This window comes from Podarcis bocagei, assembly GCF_964188305.1.
Source record: "Podarcis bocagei genome assembly, chromosome: 15".
Lineage (NCBI taxonomy): Eukaryota > Metazoa > Chordata > Lepidosauria > Squamata > Lacertidae > Podarcis > Podarcis bocagei.
The window spans coordinates 33,126,241-33,153,868 of record NC_138141.1 but is presented as its reverse complement, the minus strand read 5'-3'; the positions used below and the strand labels follow the sequence as shown (position 1 = coordinate 33,153,868).

Below are 27,628 nucleotides of genomic sequence, written 5' to 3'. Positions count from 1 at the left end.
AGGGGAGACGGGAGAGGAGAAATAGGGGCGCATGCGCACGCCGCCCGGGTGCAGCCGCCGCAGCTACTACAGCCCGCTGTTGTTGCCGTGCGAGAGAGCGAGAGCAGTAGCGGCGCGAGCGTGAGGGGGGAAAGAAGCGAAAGTCCGTCTCGCGCTCAGGGAACAGCGGCGGGGAGCAGCAGCAGCAAGCAGCTTAACCGCCTGCTTGCCTGCTTCGCGCGCGCCCAGCGTTCGGCCGGCCCTGATTGGCGCGCGCGCCTGCCTCTCGTTCCATTGCCACCCTTCCTTCTTTCCTCTCTCTCTCTCCCGTTTTGTTTTTGCGTTTCTCTCTCACCTTCAGCGCGCGGTCGGGATAAACGAGAGATAGCTTTGCTGCCATTATTACTACTGTTACTTTGATAAAAGTCCAAGCCAAGAATTAAAAAGAAGAAGAAAGATGGTGGACCGCGAGCAGCTGGTGCAGAAAGCCCGGCTGGCTGAGCAAGCCGAGAGATACGACGACATGGCGGCTGCCATGAAGAACGTGAGTCTCTCCTCCTCCCTCCTCCTCCCGGTTTCCTCCGCTGCTGCTGCCGCCGCTGCCGCCACCGCAGAAGGGCCTTCCCTCCTCCTTTTCCCCTTTCCCCTCCCTCCCGTCTGCCTCCTTTGTTGCGGGGTGTGTGTGCCACCCTTTTTTATTGAGAGGAGGGGGGATTGAGATTTCCCCCCCCCCTCTGGGGGGATATTTCTGGGAGATATTCTTAAAAGGGGGATTCCCAGCTCTCCACCCCAATTTTCCTTTTAATTTTTTTTTGAGTGGAGGGGAGTTGGATGTGTCTACTGGTTAGTATTCTTCATTTAGTGGGTCAGATAATTTACCCCTCCTTAAAGTGCATAAATACATTAAATCAAAATGTTAACGTATTGATTATTATTGTACATTAAAATAAATTATGCTAATAAACGCGTAGAATATATTGCTTCTGGTGGATATTATTGGAGATGCAGGGGGGAAGTGAGAGAATTTGCAACCTTTCCCCAGTTTTGTTCACTGACTGAAGGAGGATAATGTGCCTTTCTTTCTTTCTTTTGACACGGGGAGGGGGTATTTCTGATAGGGTGAGATAATTTTGTCTTCCTCACACCATATATTCGTTTATTGGATGGGGAGAGCAGTGGTGGCAATTGACAGAGTTTTTCATTATTAAGAGAAATGGGAGAAATGGACTCGTATTAATTTGTTGGGAGGGTGTGATCAACATACTGGGGGGAAAAGAAAGCTGGGGGGGAGAGAGAGAAATGGACATGTTCTCTGAGGAGAGTGTATGCTATGTATTATTTCTTGCACAGAAAATTTGTTTATTTTTGAGTAGGGGACCAATGCACTTATTTAATCTGCATGCTTCAAAAGCATAAATGCTTTGATTTGTTGTGGTGGGTGGTAAGCAGGGGTCTCTTTTTCTCTGTCTTGAGGGTGGGAGAAATAATTCATACAAAGGGGAGAATGTTTCCACAGAACCCCCCCCCCCCATTTTAGAATGTAATTTAGATTTTCATTCTGCTCCATCCCAAATGAAATGATGGCTAGAGGAAATGCCATTGATGAATTCTCTTCATTTTGAAGGGGGGGGGGCAGGTGCTGCAACTGGCTCTCTGTGGAGGCATTACTCTGTGTGTGTGTGTGTACACACACACACACACACACACACACACGTCCTTCTTGTCCATCCCTTTCCTTGCCCCATACAGAAAATGCTTTGGGGAGTGAGTAAGGAGGTTTCTTCTCTTGTCACTCCCATTCTACACTCCACCTTGCAAACATTTCCCCTGGGAGGTAGAAATGGCCTTGCAGAGCCAAGCCCTGAACTCTTCTCCTGCTCCACCATGCCTAGAGCAAAAAGAGATTTGCTCTCTTCCCCAATGTGCTCAAAGGATAATTCCCCTCCTTGGGGCCAGTGTCATCTTCAACCATCACCACTGGACCTCACACATTCACACCCATAGATATCCATACATGCAGCCTGCCTTGTTGCTATTACCTGCTATTATCATATTTTGGCAGGGAAATGCAGCTTCAAAAGGTGCCTTAAACAATAAAAGTAGCGTTCCTGGAACAGATGCCCTTCCCTGAGTAAGTGTAATGGGAAGGGAACATGATGCTCTCCCCCCCCCCCCCCCGGGAGATGCCCCTCCCTAAAGTTGCAATTCCCCCCCTTTTTACAGGGATGCTCTTTCCTGTCCTTTTCCATGTCAGTCTGTCCCTGAAAATGCTTGGCCACCCTATGCACCCTCTCTTACCATCTTACACTTTGCTTGGTCCCTGCTTCCCCAGATTTCTCATTTATCCCCTAGGGCACAGTGCCCCCCATTGAAATGTCCAGGTACCATTTTGACCCCCTTGGGTGGTTCTTTTTTCCAAATGCTGCTCTGGGCTTAAGGTGCGCTCAAATCCCCTCTTCCCCCGGAGCACCTTCAGTGTTTCAGAGGCACCTTAGACACCAAAAGGCATGTGCTTCTATTTCAGGTCTGATGGGGGGTTTGCTTTGTAAGAATAGGCGCCATCCTCTTTGGGCGAAGTAAAGAGGATGTCCTCTTTTCTGCCTTATCATTGGGCCTAGTTAAAAATGGTTTCTCTTCTGCTTTGAGGGAGAAAAGTGGGGTGGTGGCGATGACAGTGCAATTTATATATGGGTTCCCTCTTGTTTCACCCTGTTGGAGAAAAAAGTGAAGGACAGAGTGTAACCTGTGCTGTGTCCTCTGCCTCCTCTTTATCTCTCCCTCCCTTGTGCTTGGGCGGTGCCTTTCCCATGAATTCATCTGCTGTGCCCTCCCTACCCCCCCTCCAACCAACCCCACCCACAATCACCTACCATACCCTCTCTTAATCTGCCTCATGACAGGGCAAGGAACATTGCAAAGAGCTGGCCTTAAGATTACATTTTTGGGGGGATGTAAATGATCTGCAAGTCTTCCACCCCATCTAACACACTTTTGCAGGGTGGTATGGTATTACAGGGAGAAAGCTCGAATCAGATATGTAGGTTAACCAGTAGGCAAATCTTTCCCTAGGGTTATTTCTCTCTCCCCTCACCCCGTCCACTATTATACATTATTCTCTCAGGTGAGAGAAAGGCGTGCAATACGGAAAGACCGGTGACTTCAATCTCTAGCAATCTTAGTATTTATCTAGGTTAGCTTTTCAAAAAGGAGGTTAAGATAGGATGGCGTGCTGTTAATTTCTATGTTTTAAAACGACAGCTGTAAACGGAACAGTTCTTAAATTGTGCAAGTAGGGTATTTTTTTTAAAAAAATACAGGTGGCCTCTTTGAGTGTTCAATAAGTAAAAGGGGGAGAAGGGAAAAGAGAGAAATCTTTGATGTGATCTTGCAAACAAAGCGATCGTAGGAGGCAGTATCAAGTCATTCCAGAAGATTCTGCATTTGTCATATTGCAGAGAGGCTAGACTGGGTGGAGAGAGGGAGGGAGGGGTTGCTTTAAAGAGGAGAACGGTTCTTTATATTTGTCTTGTTAGTCAGGTCTGAGCCTTTAAGAGAAGCCAGCGTGGCCTCTGTCTCTGATGAATAGTGAATACTGATCCAGAATTGTCGCAGTCTTGCCTGGGATGCTGCTCTCTCTCCCTGATTGCACCATTTTGTTGTAACCGTTCGTTTGTCAAGCATGTGAAACTGCTGAAGCTTAGCTAGGAGCAGAAGAAGATGCAGCTAGCAGCATAATTAGGGTGGGGAATCAGGCTAGTGGCACGGTAGTACTGTGTTCATATTTGAGCATCCCTCTCTGCAGGACGATTTGATGTCAGTCAGTGCTTACAGAGTGATCTCACTGAATGCAAGTGTTAAAACTGTATTTTAAGATCTGTGCATTTCATTTTATGACTACCTGAAGACTGATACTTTCAGCAACCCTTTATTTCTGTTGCTTTATTGCTGTAACTTAGCAAATAAATCAGTGTAAAGAAGTAGAAATGCTAATCTCTTCTAAAACAGTAGCCTGGGATGTTACAGCACTTCGAGTCCAGCTGTGTTAGTATCTGGGCTGGGTTGTTTGGTTTTTTTTGGAAATCTTTGCTCACTGCTTCCTCCTAGGGCCAACACAAAGATCTGGCCTGCTGTACTCGGAAAAGAAAATTTAAAGCCCATCTTAATGGACCGGGGCTGAATTAACGCCTGATATTTTTCTCCATCTCCTTTTGCCACTGTGCAACACTATTTCCCTCTACCCCACTTCCAGCTGTGTGGGAGACTTATGACCTCGCACTCATTTCCGTAGCAACTCAATGATGTCACGCGTAAGAGTAGAAGCTGCAGTGTACCCAGGTGGTAGCAGAGAGTGTACAAATGGCATTTGTCCAAGGTAATGCAGAAATGTAGTGATTGAATTTGGATTGACACCACTCCTGTTGGAATTGTCAGTGGATTTTAGGTCCTCATTCACTTCTGCTTTTGCAACTAATGCACTTAATTGTCTTTATTGCCATCTATACCCTAGTTAGCCATTCACTTTTTTGCAGTAGGCATTCATTATTAGGTCTCTTCTAACATCTCCCCAAAATTGCTTCTCCACTGCTACAGGTAAATGCACCCACAGCCTAATAGTTAGCCTGAGCCTTTAGACCAGGCATAGGCAAACTCTGACCCTCCAGATGTTTGGAACTACAATTCCCACCATCTCTAGCTAAGAGGACAAGTGGTCAGGGATGATGGGAATTGTAGTCCCAAACACCTGGCGGGCCAGAGTTTGCCTATGCCTGCTTTAGACTGTATCCTGATTGTAGTTTGTGGTTACTTTCTAAGACAACTTGTCAGCATGGACAACTATGGCTTATTGAAGACAGTGCACAAAATGGTGCTGCTGGTGTGTGCCCTCTTTTACCTGAATGTAAGAAGAGCCATGTTGGACCAGACCAAAGCCCATCTAAGCCAATGCTGTGGTTCCTACAGTGGTCAACTAACGGCACTTCTTTCACTGCTGAATGTCCAGCAGTGGGCATTCAGGTGCATGCTGCCTCTGTTCCCTGAAGGTAGCATACAGTGATCAGGACTGGTAGCTCTCGATAGCTTTATCTCCCATGAATTTGCTGAAGCATTAATTTGCTGGGCAGTGTGTTTGTACTGTCCGGATGGAAGAGCTCAGAAGCATGACCCCCTCTTCAAGACTTTGCTGCATCTGCTGGCTGGACAAATATTAAGGCAGTTGGGTTAGTATGAAGGCAACTCGCTGCCACGAATTGTCCTCTGCTAAAATGGAAGGACCACAGCATACATTCTCCTGCCCAGACAGTGCCATTGGCAGAATTTCCTTAAGCTAGCAGTTGGCACACTTGCTAGTCTAAAAGATACCAGGGCCTGCATTTAAGGTTAATACAGTTTAGCTTGTCCCTTAGCACACATGGCAAGTGCTGGTTAAAAGTACCTCTTCAGCCTTGCCTTTGACGCTTGAGATGGGTTTATTTGGGACCCACCTTATTTCTGCGATTGCAAGTTGCTTTAAACTGTTATTAACATTCTGTGTTTTAATGGTTGCAACCCACCCTGGGGCCTTAGGTAGAGGGGGGAATAAATCTTTGTCGTCGTTAAAGGTTAAAGGTTGGGGGCCTGCCATTGCTTGCAAAATTCCCTGTGTGTAGGATTCTGATTTGCTTTGAGTATAAAAGGTGATAGCTGTTTTACAACTGGAATGAAAGGGTGGTTTGTGCAAGAGCCTTTAAACTGAGAAGGTTGCCCCCCCCCACAAGAAAAATCCCCCAAGTTTTAGAATCTAAAATTTAGAGGCGTGATATGTTGAAAGCATGTTTGATGTGGATGCATCAGCAGTTCTGCTTTAGGATCGACTCCCATGGCCTGCCATACAGCTGCCTATTGCAGGATGCCTAGGTCAATATCCATTAGTTGTAATGGAGATAAAGCCTCGCCCCACCCTGACTCCTTGCAGTCCCTCTAGAGCTGGAAGTCTTCCCAGCTCCTAGTTAATAAGAACTGCACCATGCCTAGGTGTGACATCTAGCTTTGATGTGCTCTAGCTGGATAATTTATTCAGATTTCATTCAAAAATGCAGGGTAAATTAAAGACCAGGGGCCTTTATTTTTTAGTATCTCTGCTTCTGAAATAAGGAAATGCAGTCACTGCTAGCTTTGCAGGGTTGGTTTTTTTTTTTTTTGTATGCAATCTCCCCTTGAAATTAAATGTCAGTGTCCTTTAAACCAGTGTTCCACAAAGTGGTGTTCCACGGACTGTTGCTGGTCTGCAAGGCATTGGGCTGCTGGTCCAGGGCAGCTCCACCACAACCCAGATTGGGTGGCATGTTTCAGGAACCAAATATGGTACCAGTCCCTGGGGCATGGGTGGGTGTTGCTGGTCCATCACAGTGGATAGTTTGAAAAGCATTGCTTTATACCACAATGAGATAAAATCTTAACAGATTTCATTAACCTCAATACTAGTACCACATCTTGATTGAGCCTCCTATGTTCAAAGCTGTTATTTCAGTGTATTAGTTGCTTGCTTCACCAAGTGTATAAAGAAGATTTAAAACCTTAAAAGCCTATTTTAAAATCAGAACCATTGCAGTGCAGTAAAAGCCATACAAAAATTATTACTATTATTTATTGAATTTTTATATCACCCTATATACCCTAGGACAAATCCCTAGAACAAGCCCAGTAAAACAGTACCTGAAATGTTGCCGTAAATCTTAACCAATATTAGTGGCTAGTCATATCACCTAAAGGTGCTGCCCTATTTCCAGCGTTTGGGAGAAAGTGCTAACAAGCGATACTCATCCTTTGGGATGAGAAGTACGAGGAAACCTTTTTCGCAAATGTTTCTCTGTGGCCAAGTGTCCAAAATTTAATAATAGCATTAGGGCAAAGTGTGATGTTACAAGTGACCTTTAATGCACCCGTACGCCGAGAGCGCTGCAGCTCTACAAAGATAGATCAGAAAGCTGCCCTTTGCGTCTACCAGTCCGTTAGGTCAGGAAGCAAAACGCCACGGGGAGTGGCCAGCCTTGGCCGCCAGCCAGTTTTTCATTCTTGCCAGAATGGGATCGTCCATGAAGATGAAAGTTCTCTGAGATGGAAAACCTTCAGAACTTACTTTCTGTGTTGAGAAGTCACTTGAGACCCTGGGTAGTAGGAGCACATTATAGGATCACTTCCCTCTTCAGAGTAACCAGTAAGTAGATTGCGTGGATGAAGCAGTGATTGTGAACAAGAAGCAGGCCTCTTTCTTTGTCTTCTACCCTGCCCAAAGATGCCATTATTATTATTATTATTATTATTATTATTATTATTATTATTATTCCAAGTTGGGATTCAGGACAGCTTGCAACATTTAAAAACATGATAAAATGCAAAGTAATAACAAACTAGCTAAAAGCAATAATTAGAATACATCAGAGACAAGCAATTTGCTCTGACAGCAGCCCCTAGTGGTCAGCCCTGTCTGCTTCTCAGTTTCCAAAGGCCTGTCTGAGCAGGAAGGTTTTAGTCTGCCAGCGGAAGGATAGCAAAGAGGGAGCCAGTCTGACTTCTCTTGGGAGGGAATTCCACAATACCAAGAGCAGCCACAGAAAAGGCTCTTTCCTGTGTCACCCCTAACCATGCCTCTGATGTTGATGGGACCGAGAGAAGGTGCTCACCTGAGGATCTCAGCACCTGGGCAGGTTTATATAGGGAGGCCTTTTAGGTCATCTGTTGCTGGGTAATTTGAGGGAAAGGTTTTTGTGTAGATGAAGAGGGGGGGAAATAGTTGCAAAGTCAGCTTGACTTTATGTGGTTTCTAAAAATGGCAGTGGGTTAGTTATTTAAAGCAGGGAGATGGCAGATTTGGGTTTTTGAGGAATGAAGGAAACCAACAGCACCAGTGACTGGCCTGGTCTAGCGACACATTTTATCCACTTGGTAGCATTGTTCCTTTTTAACGTTTTATGCTTTAGCTTTGCTAATTGTCCTGCAGGCATCTTTAATGTTTTCATAGTTTGCGTGACATTCTGTAGGCTGCACTGTCCTGTCTAACCTACTGATGGCACTCTGTTGAAGTGAATGCTGAACAAAGATGGTATTTAGCTTCCCTCCAGCTATGTAGCCCTGGTTCCACAGATCACAAAGCTTTCTGGCCTTTGGTGTCTTGATACTTCAGTAATTGGTCATACCTCTAGACCAGGATGGCCCCAAATCTCCATACCAAGTAGGCCGCAAGAGTACTTCAACATAGAACCTATGGGCCTCGTGCTGTGAGGGGAGGAGTAAGGCCAAAATTGAATGCACCAGACATTTGGAAGGCAGGGTCCTAGAGTCCTCCTACCTTCTCCCCAAAGCTGGGAAAGTGCTAACTAGACTTTGGGAAGGAGGTGGGAGGACTCTAGGACCCTGTCAAGAGTCCTCCTGCCTTCTTCCCAAAGCCCAGCGCCAAATGTTTCTGAGGGCTGCCCAAAAAGGCATCGAGGGCCACATGTGGCCCCTGGGCTGCTTGTTAGACCACCCTGCTTTAGACAGCAGCCTCACTTGTGTGCCCCTTTCAGCCAGGTATATTGAGAGGAACCCTTGGCCCTCCAGATGTTGCAGAGCTACAGTTTGCATCATCCCTGGACATTGACCATGCTTGCTGGACTGGGGGGAGCTTCAGTTCAGCAACATCTGTAGCACCAAAGTTTCCCCCCACCTGCTTTAACCCCTAGCTGTGTGTGCACCTTTAAAGCATGGCTAAGCTTAACAGTGGTTTAAAGTGACATGTCTACTGGGCCCTTACATTGGGTGGGCCATTAGAACAGCAGCAGACTGTGCTGAAAGGGGAAGCACTGGTCAGCTTCTATTTAGGTAGAATGCAATATCCTAAATTGATTCTATAGTATGAGATAGCATTTGCCTTTTTACCTGCTATATTCTCACCCTGTCTGCACATGGTTCTATTGGGTGGCTTTTGATTGCTCATTCTTTGTTCCTGTTCTACACTCTGAACCTTTCAGTGAACCAGAGGAGAAAGAGACATTCCTAGTATGTTAACTTTGTTATTAGCAAGAGCATGAGATGCTTCTGCAAACTAATGAACAAGCTTGAGAGAGCTGATTGTCTGCTTCAAATTTCAGAGTGACATCCCCCCCCCCCCGCAATGGACTATCAAACCCCTAGAAATGGTTTTCAGAACTGCCTAAGTTTTATTGGGCCTATGTATAGCAATCTTTCGCCTGGAAGTGTGGGAAAGGACGTACCAAAATACACAAGCTTTGAGCCTCATGTTGAAAACACACAAGCCTTGAGAATTGTTGAGAATTCCTGACATTAGAATATCTGAGTGGCACAGAAATCTGCTCAGTCCCATATTGTTAACATCTAGTGTGTCGGCTCAGTTAAACCTCTTGTGAATATAAAATCTTGGATGTATCTTACTGAATAATTCACTTTTTTTTAAAAAGGGTTCAGGGCATTCTAAACTGTAGGCCCATTTAAGTGTGTGCTGGATGCATACATAAATGGCATCTGTGGAATAAAATGGAAACTTCTGTTTGAAGTGGCATCAGTGTTAGAAATCAGCCAGGTGTGTTTTGCAGCAGGCGTCGTTCCACTTGCGACCACATGGAGATCTCTGGATGCCAGATTGGCAACTGATATCTCCATCTGGCTGGCCTCTCCAGCTTTCTTAAGCAGGTAAGCAGAAGAGCTCATTTATTGCATTTATATCCCACCTTTTTCTCCAAGAAGTACATGGTTCACTCCTCTTCTCTGTTAATCCCAACAACGACCCTTTGAGGTAGGTTAGGAGGCTGTGAGTGACTCTAAGGTCACCCAGTGGGGATTTGAACCCTGATCTCCCAGGTCCTAGTCTGACACTCATCACTATAGCACACTGGCTTCCTAGAGTCCTTCTGCTACTGGCAGCTCTATAAATTAAGTAGCTAAATAAATAAATATGGGGAAAGCAAAGTGTCACTTAGAGAAGGCTCTGAAATCTTTCCCTTGAATTGGTTTTATTCTGGATTGTTATATTTGATATTTTAATGTGCTGTAAACCGCATTGAGGTCTTGTCTTTAAAATACAGAGTGTTAATGAAATGAACAGCAATAGCAACATCAAATTTCACTGGCGGGAAATGGCGCCTAGGCATTCTGCAGTGGCGACCATAACCTAGGTTTAAGGTGCCATTTGGCGGTTAGCTTATATATCTTTAGTTTCCAACACTGAGTGCAATCGGTTGGTTTTAGAACTGACTTCTGTGTTCTGGCTGCGATGTTGCTCACCCCTTAAAAGTGGAGGCATGACCCACTTGGGATAAAGTCTTAATTTCGCAAACAGCTGACTCTGAGGCAGCTGCGCTGGTACTGTTGGGCGGGGCTCCCTCAGGACTGGCAGGAGGACAAAGGGATGTAGGGGGCTGTGTTGCTTGAACACCTGAAGCCTGCCTGATCACCGAGGCACCGCTTGGCTTTAGCTAATGATCCAGGTCATAAATGTGCAGAGCCAGGCTATTAAGCGGAAATGTGTAGGCTTAAAATTATTATAGGCCATTGAACTTGGAGACTTTTACAGACAGATTCCCTTCCCTTCTCCATAGTAACAGCACAGCTTAGTTTAAAGCTTGAACAGAATATACTGCTGCATCTCCCCCCCCCCAATAAAAAATAATAATTGTTCCTCTCCTTCACCCCATCTGCCTCCCTCCCCTTTGGTTTCAGATAGCACATGGGCAGAAGAGTCTAAAAAGCCCGGGACACAAATTTTCACAGCCCTCTAACGGCTATGGTGCCCCATATACCAGAAGTACAATGTTAACTCTGGAAGCATATACTTGATGCTGACCAAACTAAACCTCCTAAGCTAGCACTAGCCAATGTGGTGTATTGATCAGAGTGTTGGATTAGGGGCTAGAAGACCAGGGTTCAAATGCTTTACTTGGCCTTGAAGCTCGCTGGGTGACCTTGGTCCAGGCACTGCCTCTTGGCTCTCTCATAAACTGGGGATGGGCATAACTGTGTACAACGCCTTGAGCTACTTGGTAGGATATGAATACTTCTGCATCTTTTTTCTTGCACCAGAGTCACAATGAGAGCTGAGCTACACTTCTTGGGAGTATTCAGCCGCAAGTAAAAATAAAAAGGAAGAATAAAGCTGTCCTTCAGCAATGACCACCAGTCTTGTAAAGACTGCAAAAGTTTCTAGTAAAGGTTTTACTGTCTTGCAGTGGTGGGGATCTCCTGTAGCAGCCTGGTGCATTTCTATGCTGGAGGAGGTTTATATTTTTGATAGTGCCCCCCCCCCCTTTATATATTGCATACAGAAGCGGTCAGTCTGGCCTCCCATCAGGTCGCTTTCCTGAGTGCAATTCCGGGTTTGGCTACCTGGCAAGTGGATAAATACAAGGTTGTCTTAGGCAGCAAGCAGATGCTGCCTGATGGGTAATGCAAAAATGTCAGCAAAAAAGCCAGATTTAGTCAAGCTTTTAACTATGCAATACTGTTGCTATGGAGAACGACTTGCTGGGCTGTTGTAGTCTTGAGTAAACACTTCCTCCTTCATTCGCGTGACAGAACCAGTTGCTTGAATGAGCGCTGTGTCATAAACTGGTTGTGTGATCTCCAGCTTGTGCGTGTGATAAAAGATGGTCTAGGCCAGGCATGGCCAAACTTGGGTCTCAGCTGTTTTGGGACTACAAATCCCATCATCCCTAGCTAACAGGACCAGTGATCAGGGGTGATGGGAGCTAGTGATGGGAAGCAAATAACTTAAGAGGTATTGTTTTAAAGAAAAAGTGACAGGAGTTTTAGTGCAGAACAGTGTATTCTTCTCAGGCTGAAAGTTCCACACCAATCTTGTTAACCATGGGATGCTGACCAATCGTGAGACACCTTTGTACTGTTGGTGATCGTTTCGATGTTGCCAATAGGCAGATAGTCCGTGTAGGAATGGTGGAATTGGGGCATTCATTTGTACATGGGGGGGGGGGGAGGTTCCTCCTCAAGAATGTCCCAAATAGACAAATGGTAATAAAAACAAAGGGATGCGGGTGGTGCTGTGGGATAAACCACAGAGCCTAGGACTTGCCGATCAGAAGGTCGGCGGTTCGAATCCCCGCGACGGGGTGAGCTCCCATTGCTCAGTCCCTGCTCCTGCCAACTTAGCAGTTCGGAAGCACGCCAAAGTGCAAGTAGATAAATAGGTACCGCTCCTGCGGGAAGGTAAACGGCGTTTCCATGCGCTCTGGTTCGCCAGAAGTTTAGTTTGCTGCAATTACTTTTTTACATCTAAGAGTCCAGAGGATATTGAAATACTCTGGTGTTGAGTATTTCAATTCACTGCCAACTTCGATTTTGTTTTCCTCAAATCTCAGAATGCTCTTTCTGCTGCCAGTGTTTCTGGAAAATTAGGCCTCTAAGCCTTTAGCAGTTCCCAAATTAACGCTCTCAGTGTGAGGTCATATAGAATTCTGGGTTGGGTAGGGTAGATCGGATGCCATTAAATGCCATGGTATGGGTTCCTAGAGCAGTGAATCAAGGTCTAAGTTTGGATAACTGACTAACTTCAGAATGAAGTCTCAGACTTCTGTCAGTTAAGTGATAGAGATGTGTGTGTGTGTGTGTGTGTGTGTGTGTGTGTGTGTGTGTGTAATTTGCAGGTTTAGAAGAGGGTTCCTGTTCTGATCTGCATTAAATTCAGCTTCACCTCTTCCATTTGCAAAGGCAAAACACTTCATTCTTCCCAAGCGATAAACACGTGTATGTCATGATTCATTTTTCCTTGGTTCTCAACTTTCGAAATTGAGACAAGGCATTTCTCTGTTCAGGCAAGCTTCGAGATATTTTATTTAATGTACTCACTAAGTCAAATTCACATGCTCATTAGTTAATGGTTAAATATCTAAGAAGTGTTCGGTCATAAATTCATTATCCACTAGTTACATTTGTGGTTTAGTGGATTAGAGTCAGATTTAGTTGGGGCGACTTTGATTCAGTTAACTGCTTCACTACAAAATTCATTAGAGGACTTTGCTTGATGCAGCCTCTCTTGGAATTTATTGGATAAATTGGGGTATCCTTCATCCCATCCACCAAAAGAGAATGGTGAAGACCATGAGATGTTTACTTGCCCTTTCTGTGATATTTGTCATGAAAAGTAGCAGTGAAAGTAAGAGCCATTGCCCAAATCATGCTATGCATGAAGGAATTTTTGACCTGCATATCTCAAGAGGGCAGAGAGGGAATTTTGTCTTGAAAAACTCAAGAGGTAGTAGACAGTAGCTGTGCTCAATGGACAAGCACTTGTCTCAGTATGGCAACCAATGTGAGGGACCAGCCCTCAGCTTAGGAAAGAACATATCTTCGAGATTTCTGAATCGGGAATGGGCTTTGATTTAAGCAACCGGGATCTGCATTTGCGATCTTGTAGGACAATGCAACACTAATTAGCACGGGAATTGTCACTTCATACGAATAGGTTACAATTGTTCTAATTGATTGGAATTTTGTCATTCAGGGAGAGAACTATTAAAATTACTCATCCCCTCTGATGGAATCAGTTGGCATGCTCGGGTCTGACTCATTCCTGCGCCTACTCATAAGTTCTTCAGATGTTGGTTTTCTGTCATGAGTGCATTTCTGCCCCTTTGAACAAAGATAGTAACTGTGCCAGAGGCCCTCAGTGTTTTCTAGGAATGGTGATCTTGAGGTGGAACAGGAACTCCCAAAAGCACGCTGTCTTTTCTCCTAAAAACACTTGATAAGAATTGTAAGAATGTGCTTGCGGCAAGCTGCAAGAGCCTTGAAACATGGTCATATCCAGTGTGGGGGAATCATTTTCTGTAGGAACTCAGGTTAGAATAACAAAAGCAAAATGACTACAGGAAATATTAATTGCTGTTAATTGCCACCCTCTGACTGTGTGCTTGTACTCCTTTGAGCTCTGCTTCTCTGATCATGTGAGACTTCAGCTTTGCCGTTGCATCATTCTGTTGCCAGTGAATTAACACTCACCTGCTTTTATACAACTATCTCTTTGTATAACATAATGCAGAGGAACGGCCTTCTCAAATTGACAGATGTAGCACAGCAGGCCGTAATAATAAGTCTTGCCTATGGTGCCAGCCCCTAGGTGCATGGATGCGAAACCTAATGAAGCGAAAGGCTGTAAAGATGGTAGGATCATAGAATTGTAGAGTTGGAAGGGACCGCAATAGTCATCTAGTCCAGTGTTTCCCAACCACTGTTCCGCAGCACACTAGTGTGCCGCGAGATGTTGCCTGGTGTGCCGCGAGATGTTGCCTGGAGGGAGGCGGGCGAGTTGGGCGGCGAGAGGCGGGGCGGCGGCGGCAAGGAGAGGCCGCCCAGCGCGGGGCTCTCGCCGTCTGCCTGCCTGGCTGCCTGCGAGCTCGGCGGGCAGCGCCTCCGTCCGCAGCGCCCGCCTCGCGGCTCTCATTCCCTGCCCCTGCCAAAGCTCACCCAGCCAAGCCGCGCTCTCCTTCCTGCCTCGCTTTGCTGCCTCCTCCCCCCCCCACCCCCAAAGCTTGGAGGTTCCCCGGCAAGGGGGAGGGAAAAAAATTGAAACTTACACTTTCGTGCGTCCCTCCCGGCGTGACGCTGCGCGCTGACGTCACGGGGCTGTAATGGTGGTGTGCCTCGAGATTTTTTTCATCAAACAAGTGTGCCTTTGCCCAAAAAAGGTTGGGAAACACTGATCTAGTCCAACCCCCTGCAGTGCAGGAATCTCAGCTAAAGCATCCATGACTGATGGCCCTCCAACCTCTGCTTAAAAGCCTCCAATGAAGGAGAGTCCACCACCTCCTGAGGGAGCCCATTCCACTGTCAGACAGCTCTTACTGCAGAAAGTTCTAACCGATGTTTAGTCAGAATCTCCTTTCTTGTAACTTTAAGCCATTGGTTTGACTCCTACCCTCCGGAGCAGGACTAAAGAAGCTTGCTCCATCTTCCACGTGACAGCCCTTAAGATATTGGAAGATGACTGCCATATTTCCTCTCAGTCTCCTCTTTAGCAGGCTGAACACACCCAACTCCTTCAAGCGCTCCTCATAAGGCTTGGTTTTCAGTGGGTGCAAGTTATTGGTACCCACTAATGAACTTAAAATGCAAAAGCCCCCCGTTTATATTGTGGACCAGTTAACTCCATAATTATTGGGTCGCCTGCTTTGGGTGTGCATGTAGTCCCTCCCTGCGCGCTCTCTCTCTCTGTGTGTGTGTGTCATTGTTTTGTTACTATGTTTTGATTTGATAATGAAATGATTTTAGAGTGTTGTATCATTTTAATGTTGTTAGCCGCTCTGAGCCCGGCTTTGGCTGGGGAGAGCGGGATATAAATAAATAATAATAATAATAATAATAATAATAATAATAATAATAATTATAACGTATTTTTTGTTTTTATATTGTAAATTGCCTTGGGGTCCTCTGATGAAGAGGGGTATAGAAATTTAATATAATAATAATAGGGTGTGTGTGTGTGTGTGTGTGTAAAAGGCAGCAAAGCTGAGTTTTTATCATTCAGCGCATTGTTAAAAGGATGGAGCTCGCTCCCACAGGTGGCATGGATGGCTTCCAAAGAGGGTTGGACGGATTCATGGAGGAGAAGGCCTTTGATAACGTCTAGCCATGATGAAGGCTGTGCCCTGCCTCCGCAGTGGGAGGCATCAGTGCTTCTGAAGGGCAGTTGCTGGAAACCACAGGAGGGGAGAGAGCACTTGTGTTCAGGTCTTGCTTGTGGGTTTCCCACAGGCATCTGGTCAGCCACTGTGAGAACAGGATGCAGGCATTGACGGGCCCCTAGCTTGATCCAGAAGGCTTTTCTTACCTTCTTATTTTCTCCAGCATAAATGCCCAGACCATGGGTCAGCAAACTAAGGCCCACGGACCGGATCATGCCCAGTTGCCTTCTGGATCCGGCCCACGGATGCTCTGGGAATCACCATGTGGATCTCCAGCGCGTGCATTCTTTCCCTCTCCCTGTGTGGTGGCGGCGCCTCCTTCCATAGATTATCAACTGCAAAGGTTGCAGTTATTACATTTGCTTTGCCTACTTTAAAACGGTTCATTCAAAACTTTTTACAGAATGTGAGTGAACTTAATGCCCTGCCAAAGTCTTGAGGCCTTCCCGAAAACAAAGGCCATCAAGAAACTTTGCATGAAGCACTTGTACAGGTGGAGAGAACTTTTGTAGTTCTGCTGGAGGTGAATTGACTATAACTGTACTCTGGCTAGTTGCACTGAAACTCCCAAGGCTGACCCCTCCTTGATTTGTCTGGGGGAAGAGCAGGATGCAGGCAGTTGTAATTTTAATAGTTCCTGAAATTAGAGCAGAAATCCCTTTGAAAGGGGGCTGGTAACTGTATCTCTATGCCAGGCTTAGCATCAGGCCATCATGTTGGGCTCTTGAGAGATACTCAGTTACACAGAGTAGGATGCCAGGCTTGGCTGTTTCTCATCCAGTCCTTAAAGCTTTAGTATGTTCAGTACAGTCATACCTCAGGTTATGAACGCTGCGGGTTGCATGTTTTCGGGTTGCGGACCACGCCGAACCCGGAAGTACTGGAACAGGTTACTTCTGGGTTTTGATGCATGTGCAGAAGCACAAAATGATGTCGCGCGCATGCACAGAAGCGCCAAATTGCGTCACGCTGCTGGTTGCGAACGTGCCTCCCGCACGGATCACGTTCGCAACCCGAGGTACGACTGTATTATGGTTTGAAACTAAACTGCTGATTAGAAAAGCTACTTGTCTGGTATATTTTTTATCCTGACTCAACAAAAAAGCGCCAGAGGTCTCCTTGCTTTGTGGGACTTTATTTGCCAGTGAACATGCAGAGCATCAGAGACATCCCAGTCATGCAGTTACCTGCCTGATGCAGAATAGCATTGTTATTATTTTTGGAGAAAACAGAGGTGCACGTTAATTTCTCGATGGGTTTATCTTCTGCTACCCAGAGTGTTCTTCTACCAGGCAGAGGTCACTGGTGTTCCTGGACCTTCAAAAGGAGTTGAGTTCTGATGTGAAGCTAAGCTGCAACCAGTTTTTTACCTAACGTGGGACTCAAACTCACAACCCTGAGGTTAAGAGGCTCATGCTCTACCAATTGAGTGTTGGCTGCCCAAATCTTGGGCGCATGTTCTCCCCTCTTCCACTCTGGTATGGCCACAAGGAGGATATTGGAAACATTTGCTTCCATTATCTATTTGCCATGCCTTATAAGTTCATCTGAACCAGAAACTGGTTAGCCTTAAGTCTGGTTTAGGGAGCCATGAACTGCAGCTTGAAGTTGGTTTGTTTCCTTAAACTGTAGTTAAGGCTAACCATTGGGCTAAGACATAGCAATAAACCACAGTTACTTTAAAACTGGAAGTGGGAAAGCTTCCCAATTTTCATGCTGGAGGGAAAGTAAGGGGGGAGAGTTTGTGGTTTGTTCACAGAATGCAGAGCCAACGTTCAGTGTTTTATCTGAGCAATGCCATTCTCGCCTGGCTCTGATTATAATACAGTGGTACCTTGGTTGTCAGAACTTAAATCTGTTCCGGGAGTCCGTTCAACTCCCAGAACCGTTCAAAAGCCAATTGGCTGCAGAAGCTTCCTGCACTCAGTTGGAAGCCGCATCACACGTCCAGCTTCCAAAAAGCGTTCGCAAACTGGAACACTTCCGGGTTTGCGGCATTCAGGAGCTGATTTGTTCGGGATCCAAGGTACCACTGTAGATCAGGCTCCCACAGCCATCATGGCTAGTAACTTGCTAGCCCAATGCCTCTGAATAGCAGTTGCTTGGAATTATGACATCTATTTGGCCACTGTGAGAACAGGAAGTTTTGGCCTGATCTAGCGGGGCTGGACATTCTGATGCCATATGGCTGTAGCAACTTATATCCTGCATGATTTCCCTCTCCCCCCCCCAATAACTTCTGCATCAGGGTCACCCAACATTTTGTTAGCTTGTAGATGGGTGTTCCAGCAAAGCGCAAGGAAGGGGGTTGGCTCTAGGATGCATTTGGCGTAGCTGATAGTATTAAGAGCACCTTTATGCTCATGGAGAACTTCAGAAGTACAATTTCTACATTATGTAGACCTATCCTTTTACTATGAGGAAAAGGCACATGTAATCGAAGCTGTTTGTGGCTGATGAAAGCGATACCTTGAAATCAGTGTCCAAATTCTCCAGGTGCGTTTTGCAGTAGGTCCAACTGGCGTGGGTCCAATTGTGACTACGTGGAGATTTCTGGGCACTAGCTTGGCGATCACAGTTTTAAAAACCTCTGCCTTTGTTCATATAGCTAATACCATTTCCATTTCTACTTCTTGCATACCGGGACAAGTGAATAGTTGTAAGAGCAAGCTACAGTCCTGCAATGTAGTTGAGATCATAGAATCACAGCGCTGGAAGAGACCCCAAGGGTCATTTAGTCCAACCCCCTGACAAATAGACATTCTGTTGTGGCAGGCGTAACCTAGGTTTAAGGTGCCATTGGGTGCCTAGCTTGAAATCCATCAGTCTCTTGAATGAAATTTCATTGGCAGTAGCCTATGAATCGGAAGTCGCCACTGCTGCCGTCTACAGATTTGATGCCATCTGCATCCTGGCCCCTTTGTTAGGAGACAGAAGTGACACAAGTCTTTCCTTGGGCTTACAGCATTGTTAGGCAGAATGCCTTCAGGAAAGGCTCCGCTGAAGATGGCTTGTGTTCTCTAGCAACAATAGCGTGTCTAAATAGTGTGGGCAAAAATGGCTGCTGCAGAGAGATTGAAAGGGGTAGCTTTTGAAGATGCAGACAGGTGCAGCATCCACAAGTCAAATCCTTGCAAAGCAGTGGAGCTTCTTACTTAGAAGATCCTTCCCTTGCCTGTGCTGCCCTTGCCTGCGGGGAGGTTGCAGCTTGCTCAGTATGCATTTTTGGGTCCCGGAAACCCAAAGAGCCAGTGTGGTGTAGTGGTTAAAAGCGGTAGACTCGTAATCTGGTGAACTGGGTTCGCTTCCCTGCTCCTCCACATGCAGCTGCTGGGTAACCTTGGACTAGTCACACTTCTCTGAAATCTCTCAGCCTCACTCACCTCACAGAGTGTTTGTTGTGGGGGAGGAAGGGAAAGGAGATTGTTAGCCGCTTTGAGACTCCTTCGGGTAGTGATAAAGCGGGATATCAAATCCAAACTCCTCCTCTTCTAAATTCAGCACAAAGTCACAAGGTTGCTGCCTGCCTTCCAAAGATCTGGATTTGGCGGCAACAACCAAACCATGTGTGCTTCCGCCTGTCTTCACATTCCTGTTTTGTTGGTTAGACATTTACCTTCGTTCCAGTGCTCTCCCTATATAAAATGAAATCCAGTGGATTAATGTGCACAGTCATTGCTTCTGTACTGTTGGCCAAGATTCCCTTAACACAGTTTTTCCAGTGGCTGTCTTGCAGTTATGGGCAGAGAAAGGAGGCCGGGGTGGTGGTGGTGGTCAGAATGTTCAAGCACACAGTCTGTTGTGAAGCTTTGACACTGGCTTATGAAATACGGCCGGTGTGAGAAAATGAAGAGATTTAATTTCACCTATGTGAATGAGCGCAAGGTTGCCTTCCGAGGGCTTGTGGAGCAGATGGTGAATGGCTTGTCTAATCCTAGATAATATGAATTTCAAGACAGTGCATGTACCTATTAAGGTGGTAGGCGGTGGAAGAAAACTTGAAGCCTTTTCCACATGAAGTGGCAATCTGAATCTCACACTTGGATGCTGCCTCCATGCCACTTTGTGGATCTAACACTGACCCTACTGCTTGCGGAGACAAGCCACGATTTTGCCTAGGAGAATATGGTAGCTAGAACAGTGAGAGGTGCATGTGGTGTGCATCTCTCTTCAGCTGCACCATGAAAACTTTGGGGCAGGCTATAGGAGGTTGGGCTCTTGCCCTTTCATAGGTTACCAGTAGGGTGGGGTTACCTTGATCATTTGTACTTTGTGACATCTCAAACCTGCTGTCAGCTGTAGAACCCGGCAACCTCCATTACCAGGGAGTCAGTTACCTGTATGGCATGAGCCATTATTTCCTGTGGGTATTAGATGTAAGTTTTATTAGGAACATTGTTAGGGCCTGCTAGAACAGACCCAAGGCCCAAATAGTCCAGTATCCTGTTCTCACAGTGGTCAGTGGGAAAACCGAAGCACAAGCGCCCTCTCCCCTCCAGTGGTTTCCAGCAACCGGTTTCCAGCAGAATTTTCGCCTCCAGCTGTGGAGGCAGAGAGGATGACCATGGTGGCCTTATAGCCACCAATAGCTCTTTGCTCCATGAATTTGTATAATCCTCTTTTAAATCCATCCAAGTTGGTGGCCCATCCCTGCTTCTTGTGGCTGCAAGTTCCACAATTTAACTCAATTTAACTGTAAGTTCCACAATTTAACACAATTTAACTGTGCAAAGAAGCGCTTTCTTTTGTCCCCCTGAGTCTTCCAACATTGAGCTTCGTCGGATCGCCATGAGTTCTTCTAGTGTTGGGAGAGAGCGAGAAAAACTTTCCTCTATCCACTTTCTCCATGCCGTGATTCTATACCCTTCTACCATGTCACCTCATATTTGCTTTTTCTCTGAACGGCTAAACCATTACGAGAACCACCACTATGAATACAACTGGAAAACAGCCACACTTCGTAATAACCCGAAGGCAGCACAAATTATCCCTGCATAAATTGAACATGCTGTGATTTAAACATGTAATTGTATTCTATTATATACATACTTAATAGCTGCTGGTTATGTTACTTATTATTATTTTGATACATTTTAGATTAACTTGCTTTTAATGGTTGGTTTCTCCCCCCTCCCCCAGTCTTTTTAATGAACATTTTATATTTTTTTGTAAATCTCTTGGAAGTTAAGGATGATCAAGCATTCTATGAATCCTGTTCAATAAATAAAATGCAATTACGAAACAAATCTCTGCGGCCCAGTTGCTGCTGTCCAGCTTTAAGGAGCTGGAGATTTAAGTTCCTGCTTCAAGCTAAGAACAAAACTTATTCAGATTTTGCAGTTGTTTCCAGGGAGGCCATTGTGGCACACATTCTCAAGTAATCTAGATGGTACCCAGAGCAAGCCGCTAGCTGGAGGTGCTACCACTAATAGCCTGTGCCTTGGACTTGCTTCTGGAATATGGCCGTGACCTTCTGCATTGTCCCCGAAGACCAGGAGACCTTGGATCTTTCAGGGGTATCCAAAGTGGGAAAGACCGCTTCATGTAAAACTCGGCACACCTAGAATGTCCATTTCCAGGCTGCAGAGATGCCCATGTTTTGCTTTTTGACCAGGTTAACTGCCAAGAGGCGATGTCCCCTTGAAGCATGGCTTTAAGACTGTCTAATTAAAATAAAACCCAACGAGCTCTAAATAGCTTTCTGCAGCGCTGTCTGAACCAAATTATCGCAAAGGTTTAATTGCTTCGTGGCCCGAAATAGAGCGATGCTGTGTGCAGAATTACTGGAGGGGCAGAGTGACATTCTTAAATATGATCTCCCATTTATTTGCCTTGTCACCACTGAGATCCTATCTCCGTGCTCTTGCTGGAGGCTGCAGCCTGCTGCCTGCCTCTGCTGATGTCTGCGCCTGATTGCGAGAGGAAGTACATGCAACCTTGACTCAGTACTGCCAAGTTATCTCTGCGCTCTGCAGTGCCCACTAAACGCGCCTTCTGTGAGCGACCTGAGATTCCTGAAGGCGCTGGAGGGATGGCAGGCTAGTGAGCAGCTCAGAGCTGGTGCCGTGTGCAGGCAGGTGAATTTCCGGAAGGGCTCTTGCAGGGTTTTTGTTGCATTAATGAAGGCTGCAGGCATTTTACTCTGGGAGCTGCCTGTTGCGGCACGAGCACCATGTCTTAGGTGAAATAGTTGTTTCGGGCATCTTGCTGCTTAAGCTCCAGCAAGCTGCAGGTGATGAATTCAACTCCCTGTCCCTCGCTTTAATTGGGGTCAAGAAAGCGTTTTTGACTGCAACGTAGTCAACACAGGATCCTTCTAGCGTAGGATCTGGCAGCCTGAACATCTCAAATGTTGGCTTCTTTTTTTAATAAAAGAACAAACAACAGCATTCCTCGAACTATGCTATGAAGGGCAACTTAAAAATCAGTGGGAAGAGACCTCAGTGGCTTCACTGTCCCCTCAAATTCCAACATTCATCCTATCTCGAACACACCCATCTCTCAACCTATTTGCCTATCCTTGTGCCTGCTTGCTGGCTTCTTTCCTGTATCTCCACCCCCCTCCCATACTTGCCATGGATGTTTTTTTGTTTCTGTTTTTTAAAAAAATTTCAGCAACCTACTTTCAAGCCTGAGTCCTATAGTTCTGGGCTGCCTTTGTGTCCCTTCAAGGACCCCCCCATTAAAACATTTTATGGATCAGTTAACTTTCATCCTCTATTTCCCCCTTTCCCATATCTTGGGTCTGCAGATATTGACTCAGTTGGTGAGAGTGTGGTGTAGTTAACACCAAGGTGGCAGGTTCAATCCCCGTACACGGCCTCTGCATTGCAGGGGTTGGACTTGATGATCCTCAAGGTCCTTTCCAACTCTACAGTTCTATGATTCAATTGCTTGGCTAGGTTTGTTAGCTGATCATTGTTTCTGATGGCTTTTCTTTCTTCTTGATCCCTCGAAACAAAAATGTGATTCTTCTGTGACCAGCAAGGCAGGGTTTGTTAGGGGAAGAGCAGTAGGCAGCTGGGGCGTACGTTGATGGCAGTCCTTGTCCTCCACCAACCCATAATGCAAATGCCGTGTCCCAGCACAAGACAGCAGCCAGGCATTGTTTTGAAATGAGTTCTGCCTGCAGCCTCATGCTACCGGCAGCTCTTTAAAAAGTGTTCCGCCTTATTCACATAAAGGAGTGTGCTGGAAGTCTTCCCTCCTAACCCTAAAATTAAATTTGGTTGCCCTTCAGAAGGCTGTATTTGTAGTGTCCTGTATCCTCCAAATGCTCTAGGTTATGGTCACATCTCTTGCACGATGTAGTGTTCTGTACCAGGGCTGGGCGATACCTGGTTTTCAACACTGCAATATATCCCCAGCTAAACATCGCCATATACTGATTCAGTGGTACCTCGGGTTACATATGCTTCAGGTTACATTTGCTTCGGGATGAGAACAGAAATCATGCTCCGGGAGGCCCCATTAGCTAAAGTGGTGCTTCAGGTTAAGAACGGACCTCTGGAACGAATTAAGTACTTAACCCGAGGTACCACTGTATATCATGATGTCTGAAATAAGGATCAAGCTCTGTAGAGGCATTGGCTGGCTTCATGGTTTTTCCCACATCACGATTTTTGCATAGCACCCCCCCCCCATGATTCACAATATATTGCCAGGTCAAAAATTATGAAACTGATATCACAATATGGGCTTCAAACTGGTTTTGGATGATATATTGCCCAGCCCTATTCTGTAGTGTACTCTTTCTTTTTTTATGGAGGGATGGACGAGGAATAAAAGACTGCAAATGCAGAAATCCTCAAGTCAGGCAGGTAAACTTAATAGCTACTAGTGTGGCTTCCTGCTTTTTAAAAGCTTCCAGTTGGAGTCAGCTGTTGCTTGTGTATCCGAGTACCTGACAGATCGTTCCCTAGATCTCTTGAAATCTTTTTGACCCCCTAATTCCTTCCTAATTCCTCTCTTCCCTCCCCTTCAGTTCCATCCTGTTCTGTTAAAGATGGGGCAGCAACCTAGGTATGGCACATTTAAGATGTCATCTGCTGCTGGGGGGAGCCGGTGAAAGACTTTTCCATAGAGCAGGAGCGAGCTTTGGAAAGCGGCAGGTTCAAGTGTGGGGACCAAAGGCTAACTGGGCCTGTTTGTTGTGTCCTCCCTTCTCTGGTGCAGGTGACAGAGCTGAACGAGCCCCTGTCCAACGAAGAGAGGAACCTGCTGTCGGTGGCCTACAAGAACGTGGTGGGGGCCCGGCGCTCCTCCTGGAGAGTCATCAGCAGCATCGAGCAGAAGACCTCGGCTGACGGCAACGAGAAGAAGATCGAGATGGTGCGGGCCTACCGTGAGAAGATCGAGAAGGAGCTGGAGGCCGTGTGCCAGGACGTGCTCAGCCTGCTCGACAACTACCTGATCAAGAACTGCAGCGAGACCCAGTACGAGAGCAAAGTCTTCTACCTGAAGATGAAAGGGGACTATTACCGCTACCTGGCCGAGGTGGCCACGGGGGAGAAGAGGGCGACGGTGGTGGAGTCCTCCGAGAAGGCCTACAGCGAAGCCCACGAGATCAGCAAGGAACACATGCAGCCCACTCACCCCATCCGCCTGGGCTTGGCGCTTAACTACTCTGTTTTCTACTACGAGATCCAGAACGCCCCCGAGCAGGCGTGCCACCTGGCCAAGACGGCCTTTGACGACGCCATCGCCGAGCTGGACACCCTCAACGAGGACTCCTACAAGGACTCAACGCTCATCATGCAGCTCCTGCGCGATAACCTAACGCTCTGGACAAGCGACCAGCAGGACGACGACGGTGGCGAAGGCAACAACTAGGACCCCGCCCCCCCCTCCGGATGGACTGGCAGCCGCACGCTGATGCTACTACTGCAGTCTTTAATTTTGTTTTCCCACGAGGTGTGGGGGGGAGGGGGTCGGGTGGGGGAGGGGGACAAAAAAACAAAACAAAACACAAAAAGGAGGGGCGACCTTCCAGGGAGGCTCCCCCCGCAACCTGTCTTTGATTGCCTCTTTTGACACTTTTGCCAAAACACAACTTAGCGGGAAAGGTCAGGCTTGGCTGTGCTTGGGTGGAATGGAGTAACTCGATTGTGGCAGCCTCACAATGGCGAATGGACTGTTCTGTAGACTTATTAATTCAAGGGGGAGCTGTCTTTTAAGTTATCTTAATCGCTAGGCGTACGTGGAAGTTGACGATGACTAACTTGGATGGAATGGCCCTCTCTTTCGTTGTTGGGGTTTAATTTTGTGTGTGTATGTGTGTGTGTGCGTGTGTTCGTTTGAGAGAAGCAGTTCTGTGGTTCCAGTAAGGTTTCCCATCCATCTGTCCCCCGAGTTAACATGTCCCCTGCCTTTTCCGTTGTCGGGTGCATCTGTGTCTGTCTCCTCTCTGATACCTGCCCCGACCTTTTGGAACGCTCATTACAGCATAATTTCAAAGCGGGAGGAAAGTCCTAGGCTTCAAACCCGCGAGAGCCCATCTAGTCAGGATGCTTGAGACAGCTTTCAGTATTATTGCTAAATTGCAGTTCTAACAGTGTTTTCTACATGACAGCCATATTTTTGACACCGAGCCATTGAGTGTAAACCTTTTTTTGCTTGCTTTTTCTGGCTTGCCATCTCCCTTGCAACCTTAACACCTGCAGATGGGCTTCACCCACCCGACTCGGTTTCCCCAGTTGCCCAAAGGCCACCTGAAGAACATCCATCTGTTGGCCATTCTGTTGGGTGCTTCGTAAGCAGCTATACAGTATAAAGTCCCAAGAGGCCGCCCCCAGCAAGAAGCGTTCATAATATAATTGGTCAAAGGAGGAGCTGCTGAACTGTAATGTAATTTGACTTACTCAGGTCTGTATGTCTCATACTGTACCTGGTATATTCCAAGACCATGCTGATTTCTTCCTTTTTTTAAAAAAAGGAAGGCGAAGGTGTCATGGCCCCTTCTGCAGGAATCATGCTGCCGTGGTGATTATTACCTGATTCCCACCCCCTTCTGTGCCAGAAGATTATGGCAGATCTCTGGCTTCCCCTTTACTAAACCCGGGTCTCTGATCTGTGGGAAGCCTGTGGTACGAAGTGAAATGATGTGGAATTGTAGTAATTTCATAAAGGTGAGAGCTTGCTTGCCAGTGTTGGTTTTTTAAAAAACATCCCCCCAAAAAAACAACAACACCACCTTAGGCACTCTAGAACTTGTAAAGAATCTGTTCACATACAGGTCTTGATTCCTTGAAGGAAAAAAAATTAGAAAATTATGGTAGCTAATCAAGTCGTTTTCTGTCATTTTTCTACCCACCCACCCTTTTTTTGAAAAGAGAGAAAACAGATTGATGGTTTTCCTTCTCTGGTTGCCTGCTTTTGTTCATCAGGGGCTGCATAGAAGGAGAATGGCCTTTAATGGGGCCTTCCCCTGTGCAACACCATTTGTCTTCCCCTTGTGGAGATGAATGACTCCATTTGACACAGTGCCGTTTGGTTTTTTGTGCTCACGTTGTTTGATGCTTTGGGCAGTGGGGGTGAGCTGCTTTGGTGGCCTGCGAGTCCCAAAGGCTGTCTGGGTTTAAAAGCGAATCGACAACAGGCAAAACGCTAGCAAGTCCAGCATTAAAGTGTCCAAGCAGCTGCATTAAAAAAAACAAAAAAAACTTTCGTTGCATCGTGAGAGTTTGCACTCGGTGACTTTTCCATTATTATTATTCTTTTGAGCCACCTCGGGGAAAGAGCCACGCCAAATTCCCATGGCTTATCTTACGTTCTGTGGGATTGAAGTAGAGGAGGGAAAGGCTTGCAACCTGGGTAAACGGACGGGAACCTTTTAGGAAATGTCGCAAGACTACTTTGGAGGCCATGTTTAGGCTTCTGTTTGGTTTGCAATCATGTAGTGTGAGCAATGTGTCTCCCTGGCTTTGAATTGGAAGTGATTTACTGGAATTACAAAACCTTTTCTTGATGATGATGATGATGATGATTTTTATTTTTTATTTTTGCTCTGGCTGCTTTAGGAAAACTTTATGCAGGGGGGAAAAGATCGCACAAGAGGGCTAAAACCTACGGAGTCGCGGGTGGGGTGGGGACTTGTGAGCAGCTTGAATGGTTTCTTTCGATTTGTTTTGTTTTGTTTTGTTAAGGAAATGCACTTGCCTATATGATAACTGTCTCTCCAGTGAAATGAATAACTGCTCCATTATTCTATTGATACAATATTGTGCATGCTGGTGTTGTATTTCTATAAAGTAGCTTGAAATTTATTAACTTATACTGTAGATGTTATGTATTCCTATGACAAATAGTCTTCAACAATTTTTTTAAAGTTTTTTAATTTATTTTTTCCCCTCCTATTTTTTCCCCTTCCTTTTTTGGGGGTAAAAGTTTGCTCTACCAAATAGTGATCGTAACGAAACTGATCTGTTATGGATGTTGCTATAGTGACATGCAATTATATATGATTTTTTTTAAAAAAAGGAAAGCAAAAGAAAACACCAGTGTTAGCTTAATCTTAATGTCTGGTGTTCGTCATGGTGAAATTATAACTATTACAGTGTAGGGGGAAAATGACTATGTTCTTCGAATGAGCCTTTGTTTGTGCTTTTCTGTCATGTTATGCAGTGAACTCTTTTTAAGGTCTAATCAGTGATTATTTTTCCAACTCCGTGTTTCTGTAAGGAATTATTTCACACACGGACCATTCTTAGCAGTTTTCCTCAGTGATGGAATATCATGAATGTGAGTCATTATGTAGCCGTCGTACATTGAGCAAATAAACTTACAGATCTGATGTCAGTGCTATTTGGTCTTTGTGTTGGAATCTGCTTTATTCTTGGCAGCTGTGAATGGGCGTGTGTCTGGGAATCTGTCTGGCTGCAGCGAGATCCTGTCGAGTGCAGAATACACTCTGTATGCAGGATCTCGTAAGCTGCAGCCCAGCCTTGGAAATCTGTATGAAGTGCCCCTGGGGTCCATTGTAGTGAAAT

At 46.0% G+C, this 27,628-nt stretch overlaps 1 protein-coding gene across 1 annotated transcript; it reads left to right on the top strand.

Annotated features, from left to right (window-relative positions):
* The first annotated feature begins 12 nt into the window (after positions 1-12).
* On the top strand, positions 13-27,432 carry YWHAG (tyrosine 3-monooxygenase/tryptophan 5-monooxygenase activation protein gamma). The gene is made up of 2 exons (XM_081173206.1): positions 13-523; positions 23,817-27,432. The coding sequence occupies exons 1-2, from the start codon at positions 437-439 to the stop codon at positions 24,471-24,473; spliced, it is 744 nt and encodes a 247-aa protein (XP_081029332.1). The 5' UTR covers positions 13-436; the 3' UTR covers positions 24,474-27,432.
* The last annotated feature ends 196 nt before the right edge of the window (positions 27,433-27,628 follow it).